The 26,703-nt window shown below is 46.2% G+C and overlaps 1 protein-coding gene across 3 annotated transcripts in view; it reads left to right on the top strand.

Annotated features, from left to right (window-relative positions):
- Nucleotides 1–26,703, top strand: part of LOC128588103 (aromatase) — a 93,948-nt gene that overhangs the window by 47,062 nt on the left and 20,183 nt on the right. For all 3 annotated transcript variants that reach the window (XM_053594726.1, XM_053594727.1, XM_053594728.1), the window contains exons 2-3: nucleotides 17,778–17,960; nucleotides 23,509–23,659. In XM_053594726.1, the coding sequence (XP_053450701.1) occupies nucleotides 17,816–17,960; nucleotides 23,509–23,659 (296 nt within the window). In that variant the 5' untranslated portion in view covers nucleotides 17,778–17,815. The remainder of the gene's footprint in view (nucleotides 1–17,777; nucleotides 17,961–23,508; nucleotides 23,660–26,703) is intronic.

Genomic DNA, 26,703 nt, shown 5'->3' with positions numbered 1-26,703 from the left:
ATGGGGGAGTGGGACAGGGGAAGGAGTGGGGAGGACAAGGAGCATGGATGTAAGGGGCACCTTTTCCAAAATTGATCTTCCTAGAGGTGGAGGCTTTTTCTAGAACACACACACATATACCTGCACACATGCTGAATTTGCAGGTAGAGGCCCTGACGGGAGGGGGCTGCAGGGGGAGACACAGTGTAGTTTAGAAGACAGTCAAGTCACACACATAAACGTTAAACAAATACTTGGGCTACATTAGCATAAAGATGTGCTAGAAATGTCATCGGGATGTGCACTGAGTGCTGGATATAGTTGTAGATAGCAAAGGAAAGCAAGGGTGAGGGAGAGGTGCCCGAGGACTGGGGAGAGCTGCAAACTCGGGGAGAACTGCAAACTTTGTGGTGAAGGAAGTGTGATTTGGAAAGCCTGCAACCACAGCTAAAAGAAGGAAAACATAGTCCCATGCACTGGCAGGGTCCCTGAGTCCTATTGAGTGCCTATTCAAGGAGCCTCCAGTCCTTTGGAAGTAGGGTATAAATACAACATTAGCTACCTGGTGCAAAGGAGGGGAGAGAAAAGAAGACAAGAGGCACTCCAGAGGACAAGGGTATGATTCTGAGCCCTGGATCTGAAGCCCTGGATCTGAGTCCGGTTCTCCCACTTAGTAGCTGGGTGACCTTGGGCAAGCTGCTCCTACTTCTGGACTTCAACAGTAGCACCTGCCTTGTGGAGTTGATATGAGGATTAAATGGGACTATTGCCTCCAAAGTGCTTACACTGGTGCCTGGCAGAGAGCAGTGCTCAGTAAGTGTTAGCTATTATTATGACCGTATGTGCATATGTGTGCATGTACGTGTGTCCATTGCCCGATATGGACACATATGCACACACGAAATGCCTATTGTGATCTGTAAGTAGTGGAAGGATCCATAGGTTGAAAGTGATTATGTCCTACAAGGCACCATGAAAAGTCAGGGAAAGAATTGACTTCAAGTGTTGCTTCTGATTTTACATGGTTCAGCACTTTAAAATAACATTTGGAAGAAAACGCTGCAATGGAAGTGGGGCTGTATGAGACTGACCTTGGGGTCTTGGGCTCAGGCATTCCAGCACAAAGTTCAAGAAAGCAAGGCCAGTTTGGTTTCCTCGCGCCATAGCATTGAGGCAAAGCTACTTTTGGCTACCAGCCCAAGAGCCCATGGTCTTTCGAACTTCACCCTTCTCAGAGGTATTACCATCTAAGCCCTGGAGATCAGGGAGACCAGTTCTGTTGCTAAGGGTAATCCCTAGGGTGGCTCTCTTCATCCTTGCTGAGTCACTAGCCCTCACTCTGTTCTGCTTTGCCCCAGATTGGAGGACCTACAGAGGCCCACAGTTACTTCTGATCCAGAAGTGAAGAGACTGGGGCCATCTCCCCAAATTGTATGCTTGGTGAAACATGAACTCTTGGGCAAGTTACCTAATCTTGCTAAGCCCCATCTGTGCAAGTGATGTAAGAAATGACTGCTTCTTATGCTCTGCGGGCCTGATTGTGAAGTTTATATGTAATAAGGTAATGCCCGGCACTTAATAAAAGGTAGCTGTTATAATTATTCATAGCAGCAACTCCAGCAGTGTGGATGCTGCAGGCTGGGAGAAGAGAGTGATTCTGCTGTAGGACGCTCACTAATCAGGTCCTAGTGATTCCTTATTATATGAATCCTCTCATATAATACCAGGGGTTTGATGGAACTGAGCTCTAGAATCCTCTCATATAATTAAGTGACCAGAATGTGTTGTCCAAACCAGGGCCTTTTTGAGATTTAAGGGGACTCTATCAATAAAGGCACCAGGACAATAGGCACAAACAGGCGGGACTGTTTTGGGCTTGTGGTTCTCTACCCACTGCCTGGCCTCGTCCAACTATACTTCTTCTTCAAACTGTTGTTCTTAGTGGAGTATATGTCTCCTTCTTGATGTCTTTGTCTTTTCAAGAGTGTTATTCAACCATTAATGTTAGCTGTCACTTGCTGGGGAGTGAATGTGTGTTAGCCATTGTATAATAGTAGATGTTTACTGAATTTGAGCTCTAGAATCCTCACAAGGGAGGTGGGTGTTCCTTCCATTACACGGCCATGGAATCAGAGGCTCAGGAAGGTTAAGTAACTTGCCCGACCCAGGTTAGAGGTATAAGAAATGATAGATTTGGAATTTACCATACGTCATCTTAATACTATATTGACCTTAGACTAGAACGTTGAGAATTGAGCCCGGATGATTTATGGAGACCCTCACTCCCATCCCTCCCCTTCTGCTCTCATGGACTGGGTTCCAAGGCCTAGATCGTCCTCCCATATTTGCACTAATTCCTAAACTCTTAGGCCAGGGCAGTGAGATGAATGACCCCAGGTGCCCTCTGACTTCCACAGAAATGGGAGCTTCATAAATACAGGTTGTTAAACCCACTTCGAGTCTCTTTGTAAATGGAATCTTGTGTAGTTTCCCTAAGACTTGAAGACTGTGTAGCAAAGCCTGCAGCAGACTTCATCCTTATTTTTTCCACTTCAGGTGTTCCCTAGGTGGGCAGGGGCTGAGAAGCAGGCTTCCTAGAGCCCTCGTTCTGCTCTTTCTTGGTGAGCTGCACAGAAACCCTTCTGCTAGGAATGCCCACTTCTGATTCTGCCACCGTGATGCAGATATGCTACTGTGGCTGTTAAGTGTTTGTTGGTGGAAAGCATTAACTCTGAATGTCCGGTTCCATGTGAGCAAAGCCAGGGCTCCCATAACACAGGGCAACGGTACTCTGAATTTACGTGAACTGTTTGGGCAATTTTAATCATTTTGGGGGCCATATTTCCAGGAGGATGGTCCCCCCGGGGTGGAAAAATGACTGCTGCTTAGTGCCGGTGTGAGTGTGGAAAGAGAGCTCTTCAGCAAGCACCTTACTCATCCATCCTTAAAGAGTTCGTCACCTCCAGGGTGCTTGTCTGGAAGTAATCTCATTACTTAAATCATGTCCTAGCAAGTCAAAGATTTCCTCTGTACCTTCTGACTAATTTCTTAGGGCCACTGATAACAGATCTCATGTAGCACCAAGTTAACAACTTTTGTCTCAGCCAAACAGTTTCCATTCCTGTGGGGTGAAAGGCTGCCTCACATTCAACGATGGTGTTGATCCCAGTTCTAAGGAATGGAATACCAGAAAGCCTCTCCTCACCACCCACTTGCAAGCATAAGAAACAGAAATGAAACTTGCTCTTAAATAGTCTGAGTAAAGATTCCCTTAATTTCCTTTACCTGTACTTTTCTACGGACAGGAATCCCTTTGTTTTCCATGCCATAAGTGATTTTAACAAGAAATGGTGAAAATGTCCATTCAGGTAAGCCCACCTGCACCTGGGGCTACCCTCCCTTCACCTCCTCATAGCTGACAGATCAAGAAATGATGCAGAGATTCACTGTTCCAGAGACCCTCGGGACAAATAGTGCCTTCCCCCAATTATTGGATCAGTGCCTGCATGATTTGGAAAGAGGGAGGTTTCCTACTTGTAAGAGCATTGCCTTCCTCACCTTTGAGATCTTTATATATACTGTTACCTCTCCCGGCACTAAGTCACACCTTTGCCATTCCTTCTCCTGGCAAACATTTACTCATCCTTATGGAAGCACCTGGTCTTGTTTCGGGGTCCTGGAAGAAGTTTTCTGTTTCATGCTCCCGTGGGACCCCACAGTTCCCTTTGATATAAAAAATGATACCTCACTTTCATAACAAAAAGTTTTTTAAGGCTTGCCTTCACGACTAAGCCATGAACTCAAGGGACACAGGGTCCTGCCTACCCTGTTCTTCATGCCCCTTCCCCACCTAAAAGAAGGCCTTCAGGTCAGGGATGGGCCACTGGAGGCAATGTGTCTGGCCTGCTGGGGACCTTGCAGGGGCCGCTCAAATGCTTACCTGGGTTCGGAGACGCTCTCTCTCCCTCCCTTCCTCCCCCTCTCTTTCAAGGAACACTCAACTTTTAACTCTCTCTCCCAAACTCCAGGAAAATTAGAGTAAGCCTCAGGCAAAAATGAGGCCTGCCATTCATATTATATCATTCCCAGTTTATGTATTAGAGATGTTTTTTCTAAGTTATCTCAAGGCAAAGAAGGTATTGTTACCTCCGTTTTCCTGTCAAGGAGACGGATGGCTCGGGGTAGTATAGTAACTTGCCCCAAGTTACACAGTGTGGGGCAGACCTGGAAAGTGAATCGTTCCCCACTATGGTACCACTACCTTAAAACAGAATGCCACAAAATGATTGACATGTGGACTGTGTCTCATTTCCAAGTTACAGTTGGTTTAAGGATCATTCAGAGCTTGTTTCAAACCATCTCTATCCCTTAAGGACTCGCTCTTTTATCTCTTTGCAAATTGCTGCCTTGTAGAAATTTTAGTTATTTTGTTGTAATTCTCATGCCTGGTCCCCATCTCCCATATTCTCTTCAACTCCTTCTCCAGGAAGCCGTTGTAGGGAGTTTGCATTTCCGCTTGCTTCTCTAGCGTTCCAGCTGGGTCCCTGCACTTCCTGACTGGCCTATATTTGCTCTGGGGGGCCTTCAGTTTGTCTCTTTGCATTAATTGTCCCCTGCCGCCTCTTGTGACCCATCTAATGCTGGATCCCTCTTCAGGTGAGAACTAGAGCAAACCTCTGACATCAACCATGGTGCTTCATGGTCACAGGGTCTGGCCTCAGTGCCATGTGACTGGTAAGTAATATATCACAAGTAATATATGATGATCTTCCTGTGCGATGCATCTGCTCATCTTAATGATATCACCAAAACATCAGCAGAGCCCCTTCTTTGGAATTGCTGTCAGAAATCGGCGGCATTGACTTACAATATCCTTGGTGAACTTGTAGTTGGAGATGGTAGACTAAGCACACACATTCCAGCCTCATTGATCTCGGAAATTGCTAGCCAAGATATTTTTTAGATCCACAACTGAACTGCAAAATAACAAGGAGAGCCCTCCATGGGTCAGAAACTCTGGAAACATAAAAACTGGCAAAGGAAACAGATCAAAATATATACAACAGAGAAAAGTATCTCCACAAAGGTGGAGCAAAATCCAGGAGGGCTCCACACCTGGAAATAGTGGGCTGTGAGAACAGGAGGAAACCAGGGGCAAGCAACAGGTTGGGGAACCGGTTTCAGGAGTTCCTGGACATCCTTCTTCCCCTCCCCATGAGCAGCTGCAGTAGAGGCTCTACCCAAAGAAGCCATGGGTGTAGAAGGTTGGAGCTGAAAATGCAAGGCACACTCCTGCCTGCAAGTCTACCTACTGAGATATTCTTACTGGTGGTAGGTCCCACCCCTTCCTCAGTCTTCCTGGACTGGACTGGAATACAAGCTGCAGAAGGACATTGTGTCTTTCCTCCTTCTCCTCTGGAAGGTGGGAAAACAGAGGCAGCCCTCGACCCAATGGGAAATTTCAGCCACAAACGCACACATGAGTAACAATCACTAAACGTTGGATGAGCGCTAACACCTTGAAAGGAAGTCACAAACTGCCGACCAATGGAAGAGTTTATACCTGAGGAAGCAGACTTGCCAATCAATCAAAACAGGATCCAGAATACACTGAATTATTATAATAGCATCAGAGATACCCACAGACATTGCATCCATAAAAGCAATTAATAGACTCTGGATGTTAATATTTTGATTTTTGAAATAAAAATCTGAATGGATAGGCTGAAAAGCCATATAGAAAACAGCTGAACAGCTGGGAGAGCCAATTAAGGAATTATCCCAGAATGCAGCGCAAGAGAAAAAGAGATGGAAACTGTGGGAAATCCAGAAAGAAACATACAGAGTGAATCCTCTAAGACCCAATATTTGTCTGATATTGTGGGAAGCAAAAACAGGGAGAATGGAAAGGAGGCAGGATTCAAAGAAATACTAACCGAGAGTTTCCAGAACCAAAGAGGACTGCCTGAATTCTCAACAGTTAAGAAAGTCACATACAGATATCTCACTGGGGCCAATTCTTCACTCACCAGAGATAGGCTTGATCTGGAAGGCAGTAAAAGGGCATTTGAAACCACCTATGGTAGAAAAGGGGGATAATCAAACTTAGTTCTTGTTGACAATGAGGTATAAGTTAAATTAGGTGAAAACTGTAAAAATTATCTGCAAGGCTCATAAATGGCTTCTGAAGATGCCTGCCTCCCCCGTTAGCCTCTCACAGGTCATTTAGCGAGTAGAGTTTTCTCTGTGTTCTCAAAGCTTCTTGTAGTTTCCTTACAGCACCTAATAGGAGCGCAGGCACCAGTTAAAAGCCAGGACTCAACTAAGACAGCGACGTCTCTCTGCGTCCGCCCTCATGGTCCGCCCCCTGCTCACTCCATACACACACATATTAACACTTGCCGCCATGAACCCTGCTTCTTCCCCAACTGCTTTACTCATACCTGCCCCTGGCATCTGCAAAGCCTTCTCCTCTACTCTCAGTTCATAATCCCAAGGCCCAGAACCAGCCCTGTCTTTCCCACAAAGCCTCCTTTGGCCGCATCCCTATGCTAATCTCTCTTTGTATATGTCAACAGTACCAGACTGATTTTTCTTTCCTGCTAGAAGGCAGTCTGCCCTAGAGCTGAGAGGGAGCCAGACATTTCTCTTGTGCCTCTCAAGAACTTCTCCAGGCACCTGTTAAGGTGAAAATAATCCCAGGAAGGAGAACAAGCTGACAGATCGGCCGCAGGACACTAATTATTTTGGTGAGATCCTTTCCTCCGACTGGGCAGAGGAAAGGGGGCCGGATAGAAAATGCAGGGGAATGACACGGAAAAGGAAGTGTGGGTGAGGAGATGCCCCGGAGGCAAAGGTTAGCTATTCCACGGTGGTGTTCAGGCTACCTCGTCATTTTTTCACATGATCCCCAGTATGTCAGTGACATAGAATCACAGAACCCTAGGCCCAAGTGAACTTAGAGACGACTCCAGTCTCCGGGCCCCTCTGGTACCCAGGAGAGATGGGGCAACTTTCCCCAAAGCTCACAGCTCTCTAGTGGCCCCTGAGGGCCTGGCTTCCATCCAGAGGCGCTATTTCTTCCAGTTATTCCCTGGATGCTTTGTTATTACCTCTGCTTTCCTTGGAGACTGAAGTCCGAAGCATAAGGACTCTTGTTACACTTTGACTATGTGCTAGACCATCTGATAAGGCGCTAACAAGCTTTATCCCATTTCCTCTTTATTTCTCCCACTTTTGTGTTGAGGAAACTGAAGCAGCTTTCTAGCAACAAACACAGCATTAGAACACCCCACTCCCACCTAACCCAGGAAGGAAAATGGAGCAGAGAGGCAGGGTAGGAGCAGCTTTGAGTTTCCCCGTCAGTTTTTTCCTCATTCTCTTAGCTGGCAATGCCCTTCTTCCGACCTGATATTTAAAACAAATAATGCTCCTTCTTCAAGGCCTGGCCATAAATCCGCACCTGACCTTCCCTGGTCACGTTCCCCTCTCTTCCCTGAGTTGTTTGTGCCTCTGGATGAATGAATGCTTCTGCAAACCGACTTGTGCAGTTTGATGATATCAGTGGCTCTGTTTTGCCCAAATTAACTCCTTCAGGGCAAGGACCTTATCTTGCCATATTCTTAGAGCCTAGAAGAGCGGCTAGGACGCTGAGGATGAACTAACATTGCAGGGTGAAAACCATAGCTGCACATGCGCGTGCAGGCCAAGAGCTGGAACCCTCCAGGGCGGAAGCCTAGAGATCCTATGTGCCCTGCAGCCATGAGCAGTGTCTATCTGCGGGGGCTACAGGGGATCAGGGGATCAGATGTGCCTCTCACACTCCCTTAAATAGCTCTCAGTGCTTCCATGGGCTGAAGAATCTACCACCTTATCATCAAGCTTTCCCTTGTAATGGGGGTTCAGGTTCAAATGGAAAAATCTCCCGAGAGAAATTTCATTTACCTACAACCTGGAAGCAATACTCTATTGGTCAGTTAAGGTGGTTTTGATCTGGAAAGAACCACCAGGACATTGGGCAACTGAAGCAGAAGGTGGGGGAAAGGCTGTAGGCCCGAGAGCTGTTAATTTGAGGTTTGGGAACAGGCCTCGGAGGGCCAGGAACCCAGAATGTACTTAAAGCATTGCATGTTGGTTCCTGAGGGGGCTTCTCTAGGGGGAACTTCCACAGCTTTGGTTAGATTCTCAGAGTGGCTCTGGGGCTCTAAAGAGAATGATAAGAGATAGCGAAGGTGGCCAAAGCCGGCCATTTGCACCCCAGTCTCCCTGCCACCCCTGTTTGTCTTTGGGCACTGGCGCTTTCAGGCACCGCTGGCTGTCGGAGGCAACTACAGCTGGGCAAAGGCAAGGGAAGGGTGGGAGGAACAGCTAAGACAAAGGGGAAGACTGCTGGGCGTCAAGTACAGAGACAAAAGGGGCCCTGTGCCCAACCCTCCTTGTTTTACAGATATGGAAATTGAGGTCCAAAGAGGCTAATCGCCCAGTGCTCTGGGGTCAGCCAAGGGCTCGCTTGTCAGAGAGTGGCTCTGCTCTAGGACATCTCTGTGTCCTCACAGTCTGTTCATTAAACAACAGATAAGTCCTCAAGGAGAAGCCAGCAGTGCTGCTGCTATCTGACTGTTTGGGTGGTGGCTATGTGCCGCTGCATTGCTGGGACTGGGCATTTGGCATCACAGGATAAGGAAAACATCCCTCTGGGGACAGGGGAATGCATTCTTCTTTGAAGACCCCAGGGGTCTTAATACCTTAAGATGCCAACCACTGATTCCTTCACTTCACTAACATTTACTGGGCACTTACCTGCCTTCTGGGGGCTGCGGAAGGGAGGGGGAGGAGAGTCCTTGCCCCGGAGGAACCTATGCGGTGGTGATGACGATAGCCCACTGCAGGCAACCGGCTGCTCTGAGTAGGAGGCTGCAGTGGTCTCTTGCAGTAGCTTGACACATCTAAGCAGATCATCAGGAACAAGATTCCTTGGGACCTCAGTGTGGTAAATCTTGGAAGTCAAGACACAGGCAAGGCTCTGGCTGGTGGCACCTGAACTCCGCTGAGAGTTGTGTATCCTCTTGGGGACCTTTCACTGTTGCTACCAGAATCATGGAATTACACAACTCCATAAGCTACAGAGAATTTAAAGCCTGGGGAATGACCACTAGTGTGTGGGCCCAAGGTTTCACTTTAACCCTTACCTCAGTGTCCTGAGGAAGAGGGAATTCACTTCCTCAGCCAGGGATCAGGCAGGCTTAGGAAGTGAATCATGTCCCAGGGCTGGTTGGCCATGGAGCTGAGACTTGGACTGCAGTCTTGTCACCAAATCCTGCCCTTGTGATGTCAGGGCTGCCTTTTCCCTCCTCAAGCTAAAAGTCAAAATTTGGTTGAAAAATTCCACTATTTTATCCCTTCTGGGGCCAGACAACACAATAGGTCTTATACAATTGGATTTAAAAAAAAATGGAAGCAGTGGGAAACATCTCAGAGAAGTGACCGCTATTGCTGGGACAATCCCCAGCTGGCCCTTTTCTGTGTTCTCCATAAGACAGGGTCAGAATGCTAGTGAGAAACAGTAAGGTTTGGGCATCAGGAAACTTCAATACTTATGGGATCTGAGGGCTCATGGCAGGCTTCTGGTCTCCAACTAATTCCCCCTACCTTGTCTCTAGGCCTGAAATGCCTTTAATGATTAAGAAGACCTTTAAGGCAACCTCTACTGAATGGTTTCAAAAGAAACTCTTCCTGGGGACAAGTAGCACTTTGCCCCATCAGAGTGGCAAAAATGAAAGCTGAAGGAGAATTTAACACACACACACAGCACCTACTGTGCTGGGGTTCATGCCAGACGTTACAGGACCTCAAAGGTGAGCGAGAGCTCCTCCCTGCCTGCTGGACACCAGAGAGCTTTGGGCCTGTGTGTGCACTCATGGGAAATGTGGGTTTTGGCAGCACATGCCTTTCCTGCACTGTCAACAGTCTTCCTTCTGTGGCTGGAACCCGAGGGGCCGAGTGGTACCGCCTGGTCTTGCCACTCATTCCACATATATGATTGGTCAGGGACTGCATTCGTCAGGGTGGTAATAAGACAGTGCTCCTGAAGGCAGTTCAAGCCACTTACATTGCCTTTATCCCTCCAGATTTCCTTTGTCCGTTCCTTTTATCTCTCTCCTGCTCGAGAATAAGGAATTTCCAGAGAATCACTTGGAAGCTTGTGGGAAAGAGTGACTGAACCTCTGCTGTCCGGACCCCAGTACCAGGGTATGGAAAATGGAGTGCAGAATGTGCACCAGGGTAAACCTTTCCTGCTTCTGGGTCATTGACAAGTGACCTTACTTCCCTGGATCTCATGTGATTGATTCATTTTTAAAGGGAGAGAACTATGCCATTAGAAGAAGATGGCATTTCTTTCCATTTGTGTTTCCTCAATGAAATTCACAGACATCTCTGCCTGTCATTCTAGAAAACTGTGATTCTGATAAGGTGTCCTGGCTTCTAACACCTTTGGTCTATTTGCCTTACTTTGCTATCTCTCACGTCTAGAGACAGGACTGAATGTATGGATATAGTATCTTTCTAGACAAGGTCCTTAATGTTTGTTCAATGAAACCCTTCAAGACTGACTTACATAGCGTCTTGAAAGTCAAAAGCAAGAGTTCCCCAGGACCATGTCAGAGAGAAAAGAGGAGACTTATACCAGGTAAGAGATGGCTCAGGCCAGCAGATGAGGAAGCACACCTGTCCTGGAGGCTTGTGGGGGCAGAACTGGATGAGCGCAGAGACATGGAGGTAGGATATTTGGGGGTCAAGGAGGGGACAGACTTTGAGTGGAGATAGCCCGGGACAAAAGGCTGGATGGGGATGAATTTGAAAGTCCTGAAGGCAACCAGAAGCAAAGAAGGGTTTTTAGCATGAGATGGATGTGATGAAAGCTGAGCTGAAAAGCAGTCTGGAGGCTGGAGTGCAAATGGCCTTGCAGGAGGGAGTGCAAGAGAAGGTCTGAAAGGTCCTCAGAGAGGTTATAATGGGGACTAGGAGCTGAATGCAGATGGGAAGAGTGCACACTCAGGTGACACCTTTGTCATAGCATGCACGAAGCCCTGAGCACTGTTCTAGAAGTGGGATAGAGTGGGGAAGTAGAGAGATGCAGGTCCTCATCCCTGGGGAATTTGCCTTCTAACTGGACAAGAAACCAAAGGAGGGATCTGACCTTTCATGAATTAAGTAATTTTCATATGGCTGATCTTGTAAAGTCCCTCAGAGTCAGCTGCAGGGCCTGGCCTCAAAACGTCACTAACCAAAGGACACAGATGACTAGTTCCCAGTGTATGGCTCCATAAAGGTTGCACTGGGTTGAGTAAAGGCTGCAAATGGGCTGGGGTGCAGCCTGGGCTGGTGGAGAGAGAGGTTTGTTTGGCATCAAGCCCGATACTCTGAGAGGAAGGCTGGGCTTTATAATGTTCATGTCCTACCCTCATCATGTCACTTGTGTGGCCCTTGAAGGCCTTAGAGCTTGGAACTGCCAAGAGAGATTGAGGACTCACCAGGAATCCCCAGATTTTTTCACAAGAGATGTTTGAAAATAATTAGATTTGAGATGGGGCAATTTTTAGCCAGAGTCCAGAAGGTAGATATGGGTTTGCCTTGAACTGACTACTGGGAATATACTTTGATCCTGAATAGAGAAATGGGTAGGGTTAAGATTTTTTATGAAAATCAAGATATAAGCCAGAGGTGAAGGTAAATTCAGGAAAGTTCTCTGAGAAAGGGACAAAACATTTTCTGGGACTATCCCTAGAACTCTGTAACTGGATATGGCGTGGGTGGAGTAGGGGAGGGATGTGTGTAGGAGACTGAGGGGGGAGGGGAAGTGAAAACCACCAGGGGCTTGAAGTTGCAGGACTGGGATGGTGAGTGTGAGTGTTAATTTAAGAAGGCTAGGGAGGAGAGAGGGGGCTGGGAGGAAGGGCTTAGTTCTAGACCCAGTTGTGGAGCAATGGTGACGTAGTTAAGTGGGGGTGCTCCCTAGGCCACTGGGGCTTCCGAGATGGACAGAAGGAAATGGGGGGGCACCCTCACAGAGGTAAGAACTGAAGACAGGGAATGTAACAATGAGTTCTCACAAGCAGTGTGAAGCAGAAAGGGCAAGCGCTCAGGCCAAGGAAATGCTCAAGTGTGGGGGCTGCAGGAGGAGAAGGAATAGGAGTAGAGGAAAGAGAAGGGAGAGGCCTGTTGCAACGGGCACAGGAGGACAGATAGAAGGAGGGATGGCCAGATGGGTCCAATGTCGAAGAATGGGATGGAGAAGAACAAAGACAGGGGGTGGGGGAGTCTCAGATTGGGCAGGAGGAAGGTCACTTGTCACTGCTTAGGGATGGGTGTCTTTAGTGTGATGAGGCAGGAGCCAAGAGGTAAGAGGAACTGGGTAGAAAGGAAATGGAAGCAGTGGGCGTGGGTTATTGGTTTGGAAGAAAAAGGAGATCAGAGATGTAGAAAGAAAACCAAGAGAGGCTGGCATCACAGAAGCCAGGAAAGGCAAGAGACCTGTAGTGAGAGGAGGCCGCCTGGGGTAAGAGAACGGGCTTCCAAGTCAGGCAGGCAGATTGGTGGCAGATCCCCGCTTCACCGCTTGCTTTAACGTTCTGAGGCTCGGTTTTCTGTGAAATGGGGGTGTCGTGTGAACCTGTTCCGTAAGACTGTTGTGAGGAATGAGCCACGACTCATATACAGCATTAGGTGGAACGTTCCAGGTGAGAGTGAGACCAGTGTTGTAGCCAATGGATCTCACTCACCCTTTTCAAAAGACTATTGACATTATATCCTCATTGTTTGCCCCTCTTGTACGTAAAGCAGAATAACAAGTCTTGTAATCTTATAAAGAAAAAAAAAAGGCTTCCTGGAGGCCCACACCTTTTGCAGACTCTGATTTGCACCGTCCCTGCCTCCTCATCCTCACTGTAACACCCCACCTGTGCCGCAGTCTGCTGCTTCTGGTCTCCTGCTCCCCCTGGGGCCACTCCTCCCCTGCTTTCCTTATAAATTCAGCTTTGCTACCCAGGTTTTTTTTTTTTTTTTGCTCCTCTGTCAGTAAATTTTGACTCTGACAACAGCCTCCTCAGGCTGTAGAGTCTCCAGGAATGGTGTCTTTCCTTGCCCAGGATTTAATTTCTCCCCATTAGTGAGTGTCTATATAGCTCAGACCTCCCTGCTGAGTTACCGGCTGCATCCCCAGGGGCCTACTAGACATCACCACTACGATGTGTCACCAATTCCTTAAACTCAGAATTTCTAAAACCCAAGTGAGGATCCCACACCTTGAAACTGGTCCTCGCTCAGGGAACAATGCCACCATCCTCTCCCCCTATGTCACTGGATTTAAATCATGACTCAGTCATGTCAATACAAACTCCAGATGTCTCCTGACCTATCTACTTGCCTCCAATTCCACCACCCACGAGACCACAGCAGCCCCTACTCCTGCCCAAAGAACTATGGAAGACTCCCAGCTGGTCTCTCTTCTCCTAACACCCAGTATCCCATATGCTATTTTTCCACTGCAGCCAGAGTGATTTAGATTTTGAAAACACACATATGCGTGTGTTGACCTCAGCTGAAAGCCCTTCTATGGCTTCTTATTTCTCTTAGGATCAATTCCAACATCTTTTCCATGGCCTATAGAGTTTACACATGTATTGCCTCTGACTGCCTCCCACACCAGGGCACCCCACACTACCCCCTGCTCTTTGAGCCCCATCACCAGCCTTCTCTCTGCCCTTTGCTGATCTTTCTGCTTATTAGCATCACACTCCCTTTCCCTCTCCCCTGCACCACTCAGCAACTGCCCCCATTCCTCTTGGAACAAAGTGATCTCCAACCATAAGGCCTCCTGTCCCCAACTGGAAGTTCTCACTTAATTGGGGGAACTGTTCAATAAAGGTCTATACCTCTCCCTCTAAGACCATGTTAGCCCCTGGGGTCAAGATCACAACTGTCTTGCTCCTAGTGGCAGCTCTGAGAGTCAACTCCTAGGGAATCAAAGCAGAGGGTACGGCAGGGAGAACCAAAGTGCCTGGGTGTCCTTTCCCCTGAAGTAGGGGCATAAAAGAGGGATGGCCCAGGTGTGCTGGAGAGAATTAGGGGGAGCACAGGCTTGGCACCTGGCCATCAGGCCCAGAGTGGCTGCAGTCATTGCCCTGTTGGACGAGTCATCCCCCTATTAAAATGTAGGATTTAATGGGATCTAGCCAGACCAGGCAGCACTTCTGCAAGGCCCAGGCCTGCCTGCCTTCCCTGAGAAAGGTCAGGGCTGTACCAGGGCACCTGGGAGTCCCTTCTGGCACTGTGGGGCCCAGGAAGTGCCTAGACCTCAGGGTCATCAGGACACCGAGGCTCTGCTGTGTCCCCACAGGCCTTGAGCCTGACTGGGGCTGAGTACTTTTGCTGCAGGACTAGCATTTCCTCTTCCTGAGGCTGGTGGGGCATTAAATGAAGGTGTTAGTCAAGACATTTGTGGTGCCACCCAGCACTGGCACACAGGCCTGGTCCATCAGGTGGCCAGAGCCCCTGCTTGGTGCCAGGCCAGCCTGGGATGCTGGGGGAGGCAAAGACTATCCTGCAAATAACAAAAGCAGGACCTGAGGAGATGACCTCAAAGGGCAGTGGGAACCCAGGCATATGAGATGGCCCTTAAAGGCACTTAGCACTGGAGGGCTGTGTGGGTTTATACGTCTGTTGAGAGGTGAGGAGAGGATGTTACTGGCAGAGGGGATACATAAGCAACCTCTATGAAGTTCTAGGGCCTTACTATTTTCCTGTACTATTGTTCTGTTCAACTTACCTATGGCCCAGTAGAAGGTCCTAATGGATGGGAAAACCAATGTGAAATCAGGAGAGGCTCTTGACAGATCTTTCCAGCTACGGCATTCAGTGGTCCATAAAACTTAATCCTTACACATGACGATTAAAAAGTACCTGAATACAGAGACTAAATGAATCCCATGGGAGGGAGTGGCATGACACAATTAAGCTCATGGGCTCTGGAGACAGCTCACCCACGTGCCCACCCCAGCTCCAACACATGTGAGTTGGGTTTCCTAGGGCCAGCTACTAACCCCACCTCAGCCTCAGTTTCCTCATCTGTAAAACAAGGTTAATTCTACTTAGCTCACAGGGCTGTTGTGAAGATAAATGGCTTAACATTTGTAAAGTGCTTGGAGCAATATCTGGAAAATGGCAAATGTTGTGTGTTAAAAGAATCCTCATCCTTTTGGGTCTTTAAATGGGGCTTGTGTTGGGGGTCTTTACGATATATTTTTGAGGAAGATGAGAACCCAGGCTTCTTAGCTCCACTAAAAGTGTAGACAGTCCTCACTTTGCTTGGAAGTGCAGGACTGTAAAAGCAGCGATGCCGGCTGAAAGTATGTAAAAGTCTTCAAAATCAGGAGAAAAATTATGATTGTTCTGTGATATTTATTTATTTGCTAGACTATTAAAAATTCTCTCCCTATATGTTATAAGTGTATAGGAAAACGAAATAGTAAAGCAAATATTTTAGTACACAGTAATTTAAAACCTTAGAAACAATGCACTATTTTAAAGTGTTTTCTTTCTTGGTAAGAATAGAAAAACTTACCCCGAGTACCTGAACAGTCCTTGCCTTCTTCTCTTCGTATAACATATGATTCTGGGGGAGCATCTTTCCTATGCCTTGGTGAGCTGTCATACTCCTTTACAAATTTACATCAGCTCCCAATATCTTATACTTTCTGCTTTCAATGTTGTGAAATCTCTCTGAGTTGCTTTAGTGTGACATTTATTTGCTAGCAGCACTCCCTTTGGGGCATCTTCATCCTTTTTGTCATAACCACTTACCTTCCCTATTTGTGCTTTGAGAAACGGTTTCAGGTTTCCTCCATATTGATACAAAGTTCAAGAGTCCTGGCTGTCAGAAAGTCACCGGGCACTTACTCAGAATGATGTAAAATTCCACTCTGGAAATCAAAAACCTAAAAAAAAAAAAACCCAAACCTCAACTCGTTCAAAGGAGCTACTCCTTAACAAAGGAACCAGATAACAGACATGATGACTTTTTAATGTCAACTTACATATATTAAAAAAACAACAGCAGCAACCACAAAAAACAGCTGAGCACGAGCAAAGTCGTTTTCAGTTACTTGCTCTTAGTACTAATGGCTATTTAAATTATGGAGTAACAGAATGAATAAAGAAAACAATGAAGCAACTGGACGAATTCAATTACGAAATTTCTGTGGTTGGATAAATACCTTTGACTATTTAAGATCTCATACAGATAAGGGGAGAAACATAATTACATATTCCTTAATATGATGAAAGTGATTTCATCAATTGCGCACATGAGCTGGATACAACATTTTATGTAGCGTTTCAGGAAATTCAAAGAGCCCCTGAAATCCAATTTTTTTTTTTTTTTTAGAGACAGAGTCTTACTCTGGGACTACAGGCACCCACCACAATGCCTGGCTGTTTTCAGAAGAGACAGGATATCACTCTTGCTCAGGCTGGTCTCAAACTCCTGAGTCAAGCAATCCACGTGCTTTGGCCAACCAGAGTGCTAGGATTACAGACGTGAGCCACCGTGTCCAGCCCTGAAATCCAATTTGAAAGCTTGGGTAGGGATTCTAGAATTTTATCAGTAGGTGAAACTCAGTCTATTTCAGAGCCATTGCAATTCCTCAAAACTTCTGGCACTTTCTGAGAAAAGGCAAACTTTGGGCATTGCCATCTGCTACTGGAAAATGCATTTGATGGAAACTTTTCTCCCTGTACAAGTTTGTTTAACCTCCACTCCTTCAGTTACAAATTACCATCCCTGAAACTCTCTTCTGAGAATAAAGAAATTGCAAAACGTGACTGAAGAGACTCCAGGGCATGTGGTTGAAAAACACAGTAGAACCAGCAAATCTACCTGAAAATTGTCTCACAGAAAGGTGGCTCCTATTGGGATGAGGTTGGTGAGCAGCGCCTGGGCACACTGCTGGTGGCATTTTCTGCCTTTCCCCTTGTCTTCTCTCTCCCCATTTCTTTTCTTTCTCCTCTCCCTTCGTTCGTCCTCTCCTGTTCTTTTTTTGCCTACTACTTCTGATGCTGGCCCCCCTCCCATGCATGATGCTTAATCCAGCCTGAGGTGCAAGAGATTTTAGATCCTCCTTAAAGCCCTAGAGAAAGCCCTGAATGAATTACGTTGAATTCAATAAACAACCGAAATGGGAGGCTCTGAGAATACCTCCAGGATGCCCAAGAACCGCGTGTTGGTGCTGAACAAACTTACTATTTGGGGGAAGCAATTTTGATCAAGGAAGGGAGCTGGAGGATTCCTTGTTTTTTTGCTTTTTGCTTTTGTTTTAAATGGATTTGGCTTCAAGGGGATAAGATTGTCTAAAAAAAAAAAAAAAAAAAAAACCCTGCTGACGAAGTCATGAAATAAGTCCACCCCCGGAATGAGCTTTATTTTCTCATATTTTGGGGAAGAAATTTGGCCCTTCATTGGGAATCCACGTCACTACCCACTCAAGGGCAGGATGATAAGGTTCTATCAGACCAAGTGTCTAAATGAACCTGAGACTCTACCAAGGTCAGAAATGCTGGAATCCAAGCCAAAAGACCTCTCTTGGGCTTGCTTGTTTTGACTTGTAACCAGAAATCTGTCTTGTCTCCGTGTCTGATCACGTTATAAAACGACGTGCGCGTCCTGTGTTCCTCTGCAGCAACAGGAGTCGTCGATGACCCTCTTGGGGGAGTCTCTGATTCTTCTGCCCCTCTGATTTCCACAGGACTCTAAATCGCTTCCTCGGGGGTCAAAGAACCGAAGATGGTCTTGGAGATGCTGAACCCCATGCATTACAACATCACCAGCGTGGTGCCGGAAGTCATGCCTGCCGCCACCATGCCCATCCTGCTGCTCACCGGCTTCCTCCTTCTGGTCTGGAATTATGAAGGTACCTCCTCAATACCAGGTAAGTCCGTCATTCGTCCCTGTGTCTGAGGAGATCGCTTCCCTGGGCTTTTTGTCCATGGCAAAGAAAATTTTACAAAAGAGAAAAGAGCACACCTGGGAAGATCGCTGAAGACTACGGCGGTATTAGCAAGTGAGGATTCTGGTGGAAACTCCTAGGCCAATGACCTGCACATGTTAAATGAAAGGATTTTAAAAATACTTCAGACAGTCCCTTCCAGTCTGCACTCTGCTTTGAGAAAGTAGACTTGGCCCAAGTTCCCCTTAAAACAAGCTTGAGTTGTGGGAGGAGCAAGGTAAAAGGCCAGGGGGTTTGTTCTTGTTGTATTGACTTTTTGGTTTCGATTCATCCCAGTGTTGCTCTGAAGGTGAAAACGTCTCTGAAATGCCGTCTCTACTCCTTTCCTTTTCCCTTCCACTCTGCTTCACCTGTGCAGCCGCCCTGCCCTGATTGGTATTTATCTCTTCCCTTTATCCCACTTTTCCTTTCCTTTTATTTTTGGCCATATGGTGATGGTGGTGCCATCAGAAGGGCTGACTGGAACCCAGGCAGTGGGAAAAGAATGGGGGCCCCAGCAGTGCCCCTTGGAACATCAAACCCTGACATAATCTTCAATAAGGTCCATGGGGCAGTCAAAAGTAGGGAACGGTATAGTTATCCAGATAATTCAAATAGAAAACCCCAGCACTCTGCTACAAACAACGCTGGAATTGTCAGATATTAGATTAACTCAGAAGTATTGGCAATTTCAGACTTTTCTTTAGTTTTTAGTGAAAATTTCTCATAGCAGGCATCTGTTCCCAAGTCCATAAGATATCCGACGAGGCTTCATTTCCAGAGCACGGTTATCACGCGTCTGTACGTATGGAGGGTCTCGTCTCAGGTGTGACCCAGAGCAGGAGGGTGGGGCTGGTACAAAATGCTCTGGGCCCAAATTCTTTTTAAAATTTTCCAGGTAATTGCCTGTCTCTCAGTCTGATACAGCCTGATATTTTAGATTACTTTAATGCTCACTTTCATGGAACATTTAGTTAATCTTGTTCTCAGCTCCCTGACAGGGTCATCTCCCAAGAAGGGAGGCTCAGAGCTGAGGGCTGGCTCTCCCCCGGTCTTTAACTTGAACTCCCTTCACCAAGGGCTGCCCCCTCCTGCCATAGAGGGCTCCTAGGTCAGGGTCAATGAATGGTGGCGAGAGGTGAGTGTGTGTGTAGTAGAGGCCAGATGCCTTTTCCTCTTCTTTCCCTTCATCAGCTCAGGTGTTAAAGTCCAATTCATCTGTGTTTTCAGAGAATCTCGGAAGGAGAGAGAGTTCAGTCTTGCCCCATCATGTAAGCCACAAGTTCTCAAACTTGTAGTATATATAAGAATCACCCAGGATGCAGAAGCTTGTTAGAATTTCAGATGCCTGGGGCCTCCCCAGGTGTTTTGAATCAGACTCTCCAGGCCTAGAAACATGCATTTTTAACAAGTTTCCCCAAATGCTTCTGCGGCAAGCTCTGGTGGAATTTCCTTGGACCTTTGAGTGAGGGATCAGGCTCTGGATGGCAACCATGAGAACTGTCTTTCCTGCGGCTCTGGATCAGGAGTCTGGACAGCATCTCTCTCTGTTCATCACTTCTGGGCTGGGGACTTCCTGCGGGCATACAGGACAGTCAGGTCACATAGTACAGTGATTCCGAGCCCTGTATGAGGGAGGGACCCAGGGTTGGTATTTTTTTTAAATCTCCCCACGTGATTTTCATGCACAGCCAAGGTTGAGAGCCTGAGCCTTTCATTTGATATAGCAGGGGAAACTGAGACCCAAAGAGGAGATCTGTTTTGCGCAGGCAAAGTGTCACAAGCAGTCTGAGAAGCTGTGGAGTTCAAACTCCTCATTGTCCAAGTGAAGAGCTAAAGCTCAGAGAAGGGAAACAGCTTGTCAGCCTCCCGGCCAGAAGGAAAGTGGGAGTGCAGGAGGACCAGCAGGAAGTCCAAAGCCCGGGTCCCATCATTTTGCTAGTGAGGGAGTTTCTAGCTTCATACTTTACCTTTGAAAGCGTTTAAGGTCTGGTTAGAATCCTCTAGTGTGGCACCGACTGTGAGCCTATGGTTGCTGGCTGGATGTGGGAAGATGAGCCATTAGGGTCATTCTTGCTGATAAATACTCCCGAACTCCTGCCAGTTCCCTTCAATCAATGGCTCGCTGAGTTCTCGATTTTGGAGGTTGGGGGAAAGCGCGGGGTCACTGAAAGCTGAAGGGAGTTGAGAAGGTGTAATGATTAAAAGCCCTTGAGTACAATTTACAAAGCGGTTTCATGCCCATTGTCTCTGGTGAGGTTAGTGTATTTATGCCTATTTTGCAGGTGAAAAAACTGAGGCTCAGAGGGGGTTAATGTCGTGCAGCTAGTAAGTGATAAAACTGGGGCTCTTGTCCAAGCTTCTTCAATCCCTCCTCACTGAGAGCCCTGCTGTTTCAGGTGCTTAGGGGTGGGGGGAAAGGGGGAGGTGTGCAAGGAGGAAAGAGATGCACCTGCGCTCCATCCAAGTGGCAAAGGTGGGCAGGGGCACTCATGGGCAGATAACTTAGTGCCAGGGAGGGGGCTATGAGAGTCTGGGGGAGGAAAGAATCGTCCTCATGGGGGTTTTGTAAGCTTCAGTTCTGAGAAATTGCCCCAGTCCGCTGATCAGTGTCCACGACTCACAGTTGCCCGGCACCTGGCAGCTTCCACTTCTGTAAGGACACACGGCCACCCCCAGCCCTGCACGGGGCTCCTCCTTCCGGGTGCTGCACTTTGCCCCGGGCACCCCATCCCCAGAGCAGGGCACCAGGGAAAGGACATTACAACACATTCCTCTTTTTCCCCATTAAGAAAATAGTTCACCAAAAAGTGCGCAGTCTGATGATAAATCTGCCATCACGGTCCAGGACAAGAAATAGAAGGTCAGCCCCATCCTAGCAGCTCAGCGCCTGCCTTTTCACTGCTCTCTCGCCCTCGCCAGGGAGGTAAACACGTTCCTGTATTGTGTGATGAAAACTCCTTGCTTTTATGTGGTTTGGGCACCTAATTTCACATTCCCAGACAATAGAGGTTAATTTTGCCTGGTTTTAAACGTTTTAGCAATCAAATCATCGGTTATTTGTTCTTCTGTCTCGCTCCTTTTACTAGATATTATGTTTCTAAGACCCAGCCACAATGTGGCCTGCAGCTGTCGTTCAGTTTTCATTGGTGTATGGTATTGAGTTACATGAACGTCTCGTGGTTTACAGGCCGATTCTTCCATTGACAGGCATCTGGGTGTCCCCAGTTTCGGAGGAGACTGTCTCCGCACAAAAATTCAGTGACGTATTTACTGCTCCTCTTAGGCAGGGAAAGAGACTCCACAGTCACGGCATGCCCAGATAAGCATTCCCAGATCTGAAAAGTAAAGAGCAGCTTTGTAATATTTCCCTAATATCTTACCAAAGTTCCCACCTTCTGAAGGCATTCTTCTCCCTGGCTGGGGGGTTTAAGATACACGTGTAAATTGAAAAGATGTTAAAGGTGTTAAAATGATTTGATTTTTGTAATTATTTTTCACATCCTCTCCTCTCCTGCCCTGGGAACTCTGATGGGCACCATTAACCTTATCATAACATTTCCAGTCCACAACCCGACGCTATGTCTATACCTAGTAGGGCCTCAGCAAGTGTTTGTTAGATGAATTAAAGTGACATAAAATTGATCACTAAGGACCCCAAACTCTGGTCGTCTTGTAGTTAGAATGCTCAGGTTCTCATTCAAAGCACAGGGTTCATCAGAATCTCCCTTATTCAGTAGATACAGCTCTGTTCTTTCATATTTTAAATTTGAAGAGCGGCTCCCAGATCTTAAGATTTTCTACACAACACCGAACTTGTAGAAAAAATGATTAAAAGGTGCAATCTTTTATTTGTATGTCTTTGTTTCTCACAGGGCTGGCGTATTAAGTAAGTAAATATTTATTGAGTAAATCTATTGCCAAATAACTAGACATTTGACCTTGTGTGGATCGAATGTACATTCTATGATATTTCCCTTTTTTTTTTATCAAAATGTAAGTGCAACCTAAAATACCCTAAATGAAGATGGCATTTAAAAACTTTATCCTTTATATTGCATGCACAAGCCTAATTAATTTTTAAAATTTATTCAGGAAACATTTGTTGAGTATCCAGAATGTGCCGTGAAGGATTTTATTATGCATATTTTAGTTGATTAAAGGTTAACCTATCCGATGACATTTTAAGGAAATATATATTCAATCAAATCTGCTTGAGCAAATCTTTAAAAGAACTTAACGGGATTATTTTACTATAAAGCCAGTCATTTACTGCATAATGTAGTATTTTTAAAATAATTACAAGATTAATAACTCTTTGACAGTACTTGAGTTCTGCAGATATTAATAAATATCTTCACTTCACAGAGCAAAAAGGAGCTGGTAGTCTTGCTCATATTGACTCAGCTATTGCAAAGGAAAAGACTAAACCTTGTTTGCTGCATTTGGGACTAAACTATTGATCCAGGTGACTCAAGCCAAAGTTCACACTAATTACACAAGTCTTGCCCTGAGGGTGAGAACGCTGTCTCTGCAGTTAGGTGTGTTTTGGCTGCAGAACTATTTCACTGACAGAATGGGATCAAAGCAGACTGACTTAGTATAACTACTACTTTATGATATAATTCCTAAAAATTATTCCAAAAATTTCGTATCTAAATTTTTACCACCTCCAGTAAAATCAAGCTCTGCCCAGTTTGTTCTCTGATGATATAAGCAACATCAAATTCCCCAATTGTTCCCTGGGTTCCTGTTCTTTACAAATTCTGCAATCCTATACATGAGTGATGACATGAGTGGACGCTTCTCTTGACTAAAACCAGATCATGGGACTCTAGTCTAGACACTGAGATGACTCATTGCCTAATTCCTCAATTCTGAGCTTTTTTTGCTTAATGAGATTTCACTTAAGAGTTTTTTCTTAAGCTGAGTCTTTTTCAGGGAGAAAGAGAAAGGGACGTTCTTAGTCTGACATGCTCTTTACAGATCTTGTTTCTCTTAGTTAAAAGGATTTCTCACAGCCCTTGTCTAACTCGCCCATCCGATCACCCGGGGCATTCAAACCAAAACATTTTCAGCCCAAACCAGGTAGCCAAACAGATCATCAGCTAGCTTGTCACCAGGTGGACAAATTGACTTGTATTTGAAACTCATTGACACGGACTAGAATGGGAAGAAATTAGCATGTATGCCCAGTTCCTTCAGACTGAAATGATTGAGATCAAACAGAAGTAGTATTACATGGGTACTGAACTACTTTTCACTTGTGGAGGAGGGAAGAGCCTCATGTTAAACATCTTGTTTTAAATCACTTTATTAGTGTTTCACAGATATACACCAGAAGATGTAAAGATAAAGAACATTTAGCTATAAAAGAACAGTAGCTCTTAAACTATGAAAAAACAGCTATAAAAGAAAACAGTGGTAACTCTCACCAGTCGCCATTTTTGATGTTGCTAAAATGCCGATTGCAATCTGATGACTTTCCTAGGTCCTGGCTACTGCATGGGAATTGGGCCCCTCATTTCCCATGGCAGATTCCTGTGGATGGGGATAGGCAGTGCCTGCAACTACTATAACAAGATGTATGGAGAATTCACGAGAGTCTGGATAAGTGGAGAGGAAACGCTCATTATCAGCAAGTGAGTCTGAACATAATCGGAGAAACTTTTTGAATTGAGGCTGGGTTTTTTTCTGTTTAAAACACGGCATTTATTTTGCTATCTTAATGTCTTTGTTTCTAAGACTGTATTTTTGCTGCAGAAATGAAGGTGAGCATTCTCAAGTAAAAATATAACATTGCAGGCAGAATAATTAGGTTTAAGAACTTGGGAAAATTGGAAAATTGTTCAGAATCTGAGAGCAGTGAATCTGGAAACTTAGACTCTAGATAATTTGACTTTTGACAAAGCATGTTAGGAAGAGGTGTTATCTTTTCTGCTTTTCTAAGATTTTGCTCTTATCTACAAGTAAACATCAAAAAGAACCAAAGCAAAGACTTGAAGAGAAAAAGAAGCTTAATTTAACGCTTTGTGAGTAGCATTTATGTTTATAGCACTAACGTACATTGTGAAACTTTCTTTCAGGGGTGGGAGTTATGGGGAAGGGGTAGGGGGTGGGCACACCCCAACTTTTAGATCAGCATCTCTGGGGCTGGGACCCAGCATCAGTGGTGTTCAAAGCTCACCAGGAGATTCCAGTGTGCTCCAGAGCTTGAGGCCCTCCCATGCAGAGACAGGGGTGAAATAAGAAGCTTCTGGGGCAGGAGGGCCTCTCCCTGGGGTTAGGGGAAGCACTGAGCAGGGTGGGAGTCTAGCTAAGGTGCTGGTGATGTACGACCAGAACTGCAGTGAGGAATGACAGACTTGGGAAAGGGCCAGAACACCAGGACAGAAGTCACTCTTGGATACTAGATACTTAAATACTAGATCTGAGGTCACCAGGGATGCCCAAAGACAATTTCTGAAGGAGGATTCTTTTTACAGCGAGGGTGGCATCTGACCATTTTGCTTGTCTTAATTAGGCAAGTGACCTCGGTGACCCTGACAAGTCAGGTGCCAGTTGATGTTAAGATGTGGACACTGCCCACCTGCCCTCCCCCCGCACACCCACCCCCGCCCCCAGCTCTCCCAGCTCTTTCCCCGTCCTGTCCTCTCAGGCTTTTCACTTGCTGGAGTCTTTGTGTTCTCCTTAATTGCCTCAGAGCAGCTCAATTTTGCTGTTAAAGGCTGGCTCCCTGCGGGAATAGGACATGTTTGTCCCCAACTCCTCTCCTTGTCTGCTCTTCAAGTCCCTTCCAGAACTACCCGTACCTCTTGAAAAGACCCCATCGGACCTCAGAAAAGCTTTTTATTTTTATTGGAATAGTTTGCCAGATTTCTTTTTCTTTTGAAAAGTTTGAGGGCTATAGTCACTACAACTCTGTAGAGATTAGGGTCCAACTTTTCTAACCGGCTTCGTCCCAAAGTGGTGGGGGCTGCAGAACACTGGGGAGGAAATCGGGCCCGAGCATCGCTGGGGCTTTGGTGAGGGCCGTCTGGGCAGCTTATGCACATGTGCACATTCCCCCGTGGCTATGCTCTAAATTAATGAGGTCTACAGATGCTTGGATGACACTTTGTAGTCCCTATATGTACATATATTAATTCATGAGCAAAAAAATAAAAAGAATTTGAGTAGCATCCATAAAGGGGGATTGGTGATTAACATGCTAATTAGGGCTATATTCGCATAGGTTAGCAATGAACGTACTTGTAGGGTTATGTTTGCACATCTGACTTAATGTGTAAATTTACAGGGAATTCATTCATTTATTCTTTCAACATACATTGAGAAGTCATTATATGCTAAGCATAGATATTCTGCGTTGTAATAGTCATTACTGGCTCTCCATTCATTAAATATGGAGAGCTTGCTATCACATCAGGTGTCATTCTAGGCTCTGGGAATGCAGCAATGAACAGTTCAGCGAATAATTCCCTACCTTCATGGAGCAATACATTGTCATTGTGGTAACAATGAACAAGTAAAATACATAGTGTATTAGGAAGGTGACCAACTGTCTCAGTTTGCCTGGGACCAGAGGGTTTCTCAGATGTGGGACTTTCTTTGCTAAAGTTACACTGGCCTGCAAGGCCCATCTAAGTTTCCAGATTCACTGCTCGCAGTTGGTCACTGCTATACAGAAAAAAGCAGGAAAGGAGGATGGGGAAGGACCAGTTGTTGGGATGGGGGTACTGTTGTAAACAGGTGGTCGGGCAGGCCTCATTGAGAAGAGAGCATTTTAATGAAGACCAAGGGGAAGTGAGGAAGGAAGCCACACAGCCATGGGGAGGAAAAGCATTCTAGGCAGAAGGAACAGCAAATGCACTGGTCCTGCGGTGGGAGCCTGTCTGCAATGTTCAAAGATCAGCAAGGATACCAGAGAGGCTGAGTGGAAGAATAGTGGAGCTGAGGTTAGAAAGTAATAAGCCACCAAACCACGTCATGCCTTGAGGGCATGTAACAACGCTGGCTTTTACCCTGCATGAAGTGGAAAGCCACTGCAGAGCCTGAGCAGAGGACTCAGATCGACTCTGACTCTTCCAAACAGAATCACCTGGGTGCTCTGCCGAGAACAGGTGTAAGGGACAAGGGATGGGGGCAGAGAGACCAGTTAGGCAAGAGCAGTAGAGCTGGTAAGATGGTGAGGCGAAATTCTGGCGTATTTTGAAAGTAAAGCCAGCAAGACTTACTGATTGTACGTTGGGTACGAGAGAGTGAAAGAGTCAAGGTGCTGCCCAGTTTTTCCTTGAATACCCAGATGAATGAGGACATTGTTTCCTGAAATAGGGTTTCTGTTTCAGACATGTCACCTTTGACATGGTTCGTACACCTCTGAGTTCATACTCAATATCAGTACTCTCTGATAATGAATAGGGAAGACTGAGCCTTGAGACCTTCCACTTAAAGCAATCAGAAACTACCACAGGAGATGGAGAAGGAATAGCCAGAGAAGGGAGAACCAGGCGAAGAAGGCTCGTCGGGGAGGAGGAAACTGTGACTCACAGCGAACATGACTGATGGGCCAAGTGAATGCGTGGAGTCTTGAGCACTGCGTTTAGCAACAGGGAGGTCAGGGTGGTTTTGACAAGAGCAGTTTCAATGGGGGCAAAAGTCTGACCAGAGAAAAGAAAGAGTAGAGAAG

The sequence above is a fragment of the Nycticebus coucang genome, chromosome 6 (assembly GCF_027406575.1).
Source record: "Nycticebus coucang isolate mNycCou1 chromosome 6, mNycCou1.pri, whole genome shotgun sequence".
Classification (NCBI taxonomy): Eukaryota; Metazoa; Chordata; class Mammalia; order Primates; family Lorisidae; genus Nycticebus; species Nycticebus coucang.
Note: the sequence above shows the minus strand (reverse complement) of the source record. Positions and strands in the feature narration are given on the sequence as shown.